At 37.8% G+C, this 9019-nt stretch overlaps 1 protein-coding gene across 1 annotated transcript; it reads right to left on the reverse strand.

Annotated features, from left to right (window-relative positions):
* Nucleotides 1-267: 267 nt before the first annotated feature.
* On the reverse strand, nt 268-1644 carry LOC125477157 (caffeoylshikimate esterase-like). The gene has a single exon (XM_048584109.1). It carries the CDS (start codon nt 1421-1423, stop codon nt 464-466), a length of 960 nt encoding a protein of 319 aa, XP_048440066.1. The 5' UTR covers nt 1424-1644; the 3' UTR covers nt 268-463.
* Nucleotides 1645-9019: the final 7375 nt, after the last annotated feature.

A 9019-nucleotide genomic window follows, 5' to 3' on the forward strand; every position in this document is an offset into this window, starting at 1 on the left:
CATACATAACAATTTGATGGGATGTTCCAAAAAATGCTTACACTGAATTTCCAAGCCATTGGCATAGCCAACAAAATAGTATAAATCGCTAAATCTTTTGACTACGAATCAAGTTGTTGCACTTATACATAGCAAGAAAATTAGTCTTGTTCGAATGACGACTAAAATACATATGATGTATTGTTTTTAGAGAGTTTGAAACTCGTTACCTCCCATCAAATCAATTAGCTATTTAATTGACAATTAAAGTACATTTGAAATACTAAGAAGACTCTCAAAGTGGTCATGAACTTCATTTCATAATTTAACGTCAATTTCGATATTAATATTATAATATTATACCAAAAATATAAAATGACAGAAAATCTCACTTTTAAAAAATTCTCCTATCATTTCTCTGAAGTACGAATGGTGTACATATATGGCGTATTTTGTTGGATCAGAAAGATATTGTTCTTTTGATTCAAATATTGGGCCCACCATTCCTCCCTACTCTTTCGTCAATCCAGTCTCTCATATCCCTCAATACAATCTCAGCGTTCTCGTCCGCCTCCCCTTGTATCAACGAATGGTACATCCCATCGTACATCTTCAAAGTCTTGTCCGCACTCGATTCCTTCTCGTACAGCAGCAGCGACGACGTCGGACACGTTACCCCGTCCGCCGTCCCGTGCACTGTCAAAAACGGCGCCGTCACTCGCGAGAAATTGTCCTGCACGTACTTGCACATCCTAGCGGTTTCCCTCACTGTCCCCACCCTCGGTGGGCCCGTGTACCTCCTCGGATTCGACGCTATGATCTTCAGCTTCGCGGGGTCCTTGATCGCCTTCCCCACCATATTGTTGTCCGGCATCACCGCCCACGTGTCGGCGATTCCGAAGAGGAGGCCGTACAGGAAGAGATGGACTTTGCTGGGCTTCATGTTTTCCGATTTGACGAAGAGCGGGGCGGAGAAGATCAAGCCGGTCCACGTATTGGGAGGGGATTGGAAGTACATGAGCATGGTGGCTAAGCCGCCCAGGGACTCGCCGAACAGGAAGGCCGGGAGGCAGACGTAGGGTTCGGACTGGCGGACGTGGAGGAAGTAGGAGAGGGAGCTGGCGGCGACTTTTTCCATGTCGCCGAGGTAGCAGCGGATGCCATCGGACCGGCCGTGGCCAAGGAGGTCGGCAGCAAAGATGGCGTAGCCCCAGGTGGCGTAGCGGATGCAGATTTTCTGGAAGAGCCAGCCGGTGTCGGATCCGTAGCCGTGGGTCATGAAGACGGTGGCTTTGACTTTTTGATCCAAGGGCAGGAAGGACTGGGTGAAGATCTGGCCGTTGGAGGTTTGGAAGAAGGATTTGGTGTTGCGCACTCCTTGGGAGGTGTAGTACTCCTCCTCCGGCATGTCGCCCCAGAAATTCGGTGGCGTCTCGGTCGACATTTCGTTATGTGGTTCAGGCTTTGGAATTTTTGGCGCTAAGGAAGAAATGGAAGCGGATTTTCAGAGAGAGAGGAAATTGCGTACACGTGGTGCACCTATATTTCAGTTACAATAAAACTTTTTTGGTGTACGTGGGTAGTAATTTTTTAATGTGTTTAGAATACGAATGATACAATACGTGTTTTTATACAAATAATAAAATTTTTATGTTAAAAAATTAATAACAAAAATATAAATTTTTTTACTACTTGTATAATAGTACTGTGATGCATAACTTATGTTACAATACGAAAGAAAAATTTCTTGTGCGGTTGGTGAAGGGAGTTGGTGGACTAACTTTTGGGCCCACCACTATTCCAATGTTGTTGACGTGTGAACCTTCTTTTCATTATTTTAATATGAGTAATACTATTCATATTATGTTTTTATACCACATTTTCATACCATCTTAGATGATATCTGATGTGAACAACCATATCATTTAAAAAATTTGCAAAACCTAAGGAAAGGAAGGAGAATGACTCCTCGTATGCCATAATCATCATTTAATTAACTAGTTTTTCTTAATTATTAATTTATTAAATAATGAACTAAATTTAAAAATCTGATTAATTCAAATGATGTGGCTGTCCACATTAAATGTCACCTAAGATGATATGAAAATGTAGTATAAAAGTATGGTATGAATAACATTACTCTTTTAATATTCCTTTTTTTTTTTATCCATATTTTCTTATTTTTTGGATGAGGTTTGGTTGATAACTTTTGAGTTTATATTTTGTTTTTTAGTATAGCAATATATTTACATCTTTTTACCAGCATCAGTGTATTAAATAATTAATTGTTTGTGAGAGGAAAATCAGTAGGCATTGAATTTGCACTATAATGTAGAAACATGATTGATTTTCGTTATTGTTGTAAGTGCCATATGCAATAATGAGAAATGCTAAGAAGACTCTCAAAATAGAACTCTTCATAAACTTTTTGTCACCTTATATTTTGGGGTCAATATAATAAAAAAAAGTGTAAAAAATGAGGTGACATAGAGTTCATAGAGAGTTCCACTTTTAAGAGAGTCTCCTTACTGTGGAGCCAAAAATAATTCCATCCCAAAAATCCTGGAGGCGACACATGGACTTTTAGCCAAAAAATACAAGATTGTCCCTATTAAATGAGCACGACATCCAATGCGCAACTTAGCATCCTAGGACTTCCAGGTGGTAGATGACAACTGCTCAGAGCTCCACTGCACCCAGAAAAATTCAAAGGTATTTAATGATAGGATTATTCATAAATCCTATCATTAATACATTTCCAATAATCACATTTGTTATGGGATAAAACCTTTAATTCTAAAATATTATTTACATCATATCTTGAGAATATTCTCATTAAATTAACCCTAAATGGCAAGCCACATCTCCGATAAATATCCCATTTCTCTACAAAAAAATGGTACGCCTTTTCTATACACAGAAAACTCTAAACTCTCACTCTTTTTAGAGACTAACTTAGGCATCGAAGATGCATTAGCCAAACACCCCTCATCGTGGGTGCATGAGGTTTTTGGTCTTTGATCAAAGGTGTTGATTGTTTTGCACATACATTTTCATGAAGACTAAAGACGGCGGAATCGACACTTACCATTTATCTGCAAAAATATATTTATATTAAATGGTGAGAATTTAAATTAGACACAATAAATATGCTATAATAATTTGGTATTTATTTAACTATTAACGAGATTTAAATTTACGATTTTCAATTACAAATGTAAAAAAATACCACTAGACCAAGATTCAACTTCAACTTTGGCTTTATTTTTGCTTTGATAGCAAGCATGAATTACTTGAGTATTTAGATGGGATTCATGGAGGCAAGGACTATATTATTCTTGTAGCTTGTGAATTGTTTTGGTGCGGATTTGAGGCAGTTCACTACTTGGGAGTGATCATTTTGGAATTGTCTGGTTTCTTCTCACAACCACCCCTTATAGTCAATGATCACCAACAATAATACCCTTTGTCAATTTGACAATTGGAATCACCAACCACCTTACCTTGCAATGTGACAACGAGTTTCTGTTCTCTTGAGACTAACATGCTCCATATTCTTTTGCAACGATTAGAACTCTTTCAGCATTTGGATTTCTATACATATATAGATCAACATGTCTTTTAAGTGAAGAGATCTCCATTTTTTTTTAAAATGGAGATTAGTTGTGGGATACACTCTACGTCGAACTTTAACAATTGAACCGTTTATTTTGTAAGTCTCAATTCATAGATTATCCTTGCAAATATTCAATTTTATCCTAATCCATTTGCCTACTTAATTATCAGAATGAAATTTCATTGTTTCTTATAGAACAACAAATGGTTCTTCAATTTCTTTGAACTCAATTAGATGTCTCAAATATTTCTGATTTGGCTAATGTTTTGCAAAGAGATCTAAGAGGTGCAGCTTGAAAAATAGACAATTCGAATCTTTGAAGTTCGATGTAGTGTGGGCCCCACAACTAATCCCTATTTTTCAAAAAAAAAAAAAAAAAAAAAGGGTATGCCTTTGCTTAGATGCCTCTTGTGGAAAAATATTGCAAAATCAATTCAATTCAATATCATTTTTAGAACTTCTTAGAACACCACGTTTGTCAATCTCTACCACACCATGTTGTCAATCTCTACCACTACAATTAGATGTCTCAATCATTTTCACTTTGGCTAATATTTTACAAAAATAAATCTATGGTTGGAGACTTAAAGATTAACTAGTTCAGATTAGTGTAGCAGAATATAGAGTGAGCCCCACAATTACTTTTTTTTTTTTGTTGGTAAAAATTGGAAACCCCTTCTGTCAAGGGTTCTTGTTATTTATAGTATTTCAACTTTGACCATATGAACACCTCGCATAGTTGAAATTTCTGTAAAGATGCTTCAAAACACAATACCGTTCTCTACCCCAATGAGCGACTAGGGTTTGGGTGGTCATCAAGGATTCAGTAGGGCTACACACTATTTGTAGGCAGAAATATGCTAGAACCAACTCAACTTCCAGACCAGCTACTTAGTACTACGGTCTAGTGGTAATTCTTCTTCAATCTATTCTGCTGAGTGCTCGGAGTACTAAGGATAGAGTAGTTTGGCATTATGAGAAGAATGAGAGATTTTCTGTCTATAGTGCTTATCATATTGCAAGGAAAGAAGTGTAGATGACTATACAAGTTCGTCGGAGAAGGAACTATTTTTATGAAAAAAGCTCCCGCACCGGGGGGGGGGGTGGGGGGGGGGTGCGGGGGCACTCACGTGCCTAGGAAGGGGAAGATTTCGGTGTGGTGAGGCGCTTTAAATGCTATTGGAAGACTATAAATTCGAAATGATGTGTGTACCTTTTATGCAGAAGCTTGAATCTTAACACGCTCCTACAAACACGAACAACTGCTCTGACCCTTCGTGCACGTCTAGAACCTCGTAGGTCGTCGGGTTGGCTACGGTATGTCGAGTTGCCCCTTGGTTTTCACCTCCCAAGGCCTAGAGCCGAAAGTGATAGCTCTGAAGACCTAACTAGAATATTTGAACTATGGAAAAGCTTGTGTTTCTTGTGTCTTCACTCTTCCCCAAAGCCTCCTTATATGGTGGTTGGGAAGAGTGTACAAAGATTGAAAAGCTTATGAAAATCCCAAGTATATTGTAATATGAATATCTCTTGATTTTCATCTAATTATCACATAGATAATTAGGAGGTTAATATCCTCATATAGGTGGAATATCCTTTGATATTTATTTATCCCATAAGATAAATCCTACATCTCTCACTTACCCACATAGGGTGTGGCATAGTCTCAATCAACATACTTAGTTCACATCCATTCTAGTCTATCTCCTCATACAGGAAATGAGATGAGTGGCCTCGTGAGAAAGAACGTACATAACCAGGAGCACTGCCATTAAATTATCACTAAACTAACAATAGTGCATCACTCGGAAGTTCATCGCTTTATGCCCCAGATTGTTTGTCACACCATACTTGACATTCTTTATCACTAGTTATGAAATACAAAACAATGCCATGTCTCACAAGTATCATGTATCCATGTCTTATTTTTGATAACAAATATCAAAAGACGCCGCGCAACTAATGAATCACATGACATAGTGTTTTCTTCGAACTATATTCCTTAAGCTCTCATGTCAGGCTAATTTGATTTAACTGCTTGCCTAGACATGCCTTATGGGACAATAACTAACTTGACTGTCTTAGATAAACATGCTAAAGTAGCGATCATTAAACCTCATCTTTTTAACATAGACTTTAGTTCAAAGGCATAAGGGTGAAATCGTATAGATTCCTTGTGGTTCACACATGGATTGAAGCAGGGATCAATTCATCACTCTACTATTAGTTAGTTATAGCATATACAATATGATTTGTATGCTATGGTGTATCCTTATTTCAATGAATGTGTCACATGTCCATTGGACATACACCATACGGATCTTAGTCTAGTCATTACACAAATGCCTAACCTGAGTCTTCTAGCCTGGTCACCTTCTCGGCGCCCACCTAGACACTCATATTTGGCTTTACAAGCTTCAACATGAAACAAATCTCATGTTCGACTTCTGTTAAGTCTCATCTTAGACATTTTTAAGGTGACTTTTACCTTATGCATATTGGTACGTTCAACATACACGTGTCTAGTCTCGCAGTCTAATGCGTTGAGGACACAAATGTCTCATCCTACTCGCTATCTCAGCACTAGGGTGAATTGTTCGTGTGAAAAACTGATTCTAGCTTGGTGACACTCATAAAGATGTGTAAACAATCATTTCAAAAATTAATATGAAATGAAAAACTTCAATGCCTTTTTATTCAATAATAATGTCAAATACAAAGAAAAACACATCAAACCCTTCATAAACCCATATTCTTTACATGAGTTAGAAATGAGTTTCTAATTATGGGTTTAGTCATGGGATCAGCGAGCATATTGCTGGTCGAGATATGTTTCAACACTACTTCACCTTTGGTAACCTTGTTCCTAAAGAAATGATATCGTGTATCTATATGCTTAGATTTGCCATGATATTTAGGATCTTTAGTGTATGCTAAGGCCAAAGTACTATCACAGTAGACAAGTACAACTTTTTAAGCATAAGCCGTAACTTCCATCTATCGTAGAAACCTCCTAAGCCAAACAACTTCTTGAACAATTGATCCAAGGATAACATATGCTGATTCCATCGTGGACAGAGCAATACAAGTTTGCTTCTTGCTACACCAAGAAACAATTCCACCTCCAAGGACAAAAGCATAACCTGAGGTGGACTTGTGTTCATCTCTATCGCTTGCCCAGTTTGCATCACTATGTCCTCTTAACTTCAGATCCCCTCATTAGTAGCATAGGGCTAAATCTTTTGTTCCTTGCAAGTATCTCGTAATCCTCTTGACAGCTTGCCAGTAAGCTTGTCCAGGATTACTTTGATAGCGGCTTACCATGCCCATGGCATGGCAAATGTTTGGACGCGTGCAAAGTATCCCTTACATTAGACTTCTTACTACAGAGGCATAAGGGACGTTTACCATTTGTTCTTTCTTTTTCTTAGTCTTTAGACATTATTCCAAGGACAATATCGCGCCTCTTTCCATAGGAGTGTCTATGGGTTTGTAGTTCTCCACCTTAAATCGTTCAAGTACCTTCTTAATGTTGAAACGAACTTAGAAATTTCCTTGAGTGATCTCTCGTGATCTTAACTCCAAGCACATAATGTGCTTCACCTATATCTGTCATCTTAAAATGGGATGACAACCATGGTTTCGTGGTTTCTATGGAAGTTTTGTCATTTCCCGTTATTAGGATGTCGTCAACATACAGAGAAAGTATGAGAATACTTTTTCTAAATTTTTTTAAGATACACACATCGGTTTTCCTCAATCATCTCAAACCCAAATAAAGTGATTGTATTATGGAATCTATGTTCCACTGTCTAGACGATTGCTTGAGGCCATATATGGAATGTTTTAGGTGACAAACTTTGCGCTCTTGTCCCTTAGTCTCAAAGCCTAGAGGTTAATCCATGTATATCTCCTCGTATAGTTCTTCATTGAGAAATGCTGTCTTAACATCCATTTGGTAAAGTACCAAATCTAGTTGAGCAATAATAGCTAAAATGAGGCGAATAGAGGCAAATCTCACCACAAGGGAGAATGTCTCTTCATAGTCTACACCCAATTGCTGAGTGTATCATTTTGCCACAAGGCGTGCCTTATATTTGTCAATTGAATCATGTAATCGTCAATCAAGGTCAGAAAATAAGAGGTGCTAAGACGGGCCTTCACACTCATTGGTCCACAGATGTCAGGGTGGATTAACTCTAATGGTTGAGTGACTCAAACAGCCTTTCCAAAAGGCTTTTTAACTGCTTTGTCAGCTAAACAAGGCTCACATATAGGTAGGTTGACATTAGTGAGTGACCTCAATAGACCTTCTCTAACTAACCTTATCATTCTATCTTGCCCTATATATCCTAGTCTAACATGCCATGTTTCAAAATTAACATGTTTAATAATAGTTACTAAAGAAGTAGAAAAACAAGAATCGATCAAATCTAAGCAAACAAAATTGTTCTTTATTGAACCATATCCAATTTCAACTTGATCCAAATATATCACAAGTTTAGACGAGCTTAAGTAAAAACAATATCCTTCATATAAAAGTGTAGTAACTAAAAGTAAATTAAATTGCATTCTAGGGGCGTGCAAGACATCATGAAGAAGTAGTTGACACACAAAGCTTAGTTGAAGTTGATATGAACCAACTCCTAAAGCTTCTATACTATTTCCTTCACCCACATACACCTAGTGTGACTTTGCTGGAAAGCGTGATAATTTTTGAACCCCTTTTTATCTCGCATCATATGCTTGGTTGCTCTTGTGTCTATAATCTAATTGTTGGACGTGTAAGCAACATGTATATGCGAACATACATAAACAATGATAGATTTAGGGTTAGGGATTACCTTTCTATTCGGCTCAGTGCAATTACGAGCGAAGTGTCCCTTCTTTTTACAGTTAAAGCATGTTGACTTGGATTTGTTTTTCTTGCCACGTTTACTTCTGTGAGCCTTGATCTTATTAAAATTAGGAGCAAGCTTTGCATCAATTTCTCAAACTTGGTTTTACCCTTTCCTTTAAACTGGTTACCATTTTTGGACCCACCTTAAGTCAAAAGGGTAGTAATCTGGGTCACCACTTGGCGCTCACCTTCCAGTTCAACATGACACTAGATGTCATGAAAGTTCTTAATCTAATCATTGTGTGTCATGGTCTATTTAAGGGCATCTTATGAGTCTGGGAGGACCTAATCACAGCTTGGACTTGTTTTTCATCAATGAGGATACTCCCAGCAACTTTCAAATCTCGTATCATGCTAGACATCTTCCTAAGATGTTCAGATACAAAGTGCTTAAGATCCATCCTGTAAACCTCAAACTTCAACACTAGACTTCTCAGCCTAGTAGTTGAGGTTCCATCAAAAGCAAATTTCAACTGGTCTCACCTCTCCTTGGCGGTCGAGTACCCTTCATACTCACTAATAAG

Source organism: the organism of the source record quoted next, unplaced genomic scaffold, assembly GCF_019419815.1.
Source record: "Pyrus x bretschneideri cultivar Hongxiangsu unplaced genomic scaffold, Pyrus_bretschneideri_v1 Contig20, whole genome shotgun sequence".
Lineage (NCBI taxonomy): Eukaryota > Viridiplantae > Streptophyta > Magnoliopsida > Rosales > Rosaceae > Pyrus > Pyrus x bretschneideri.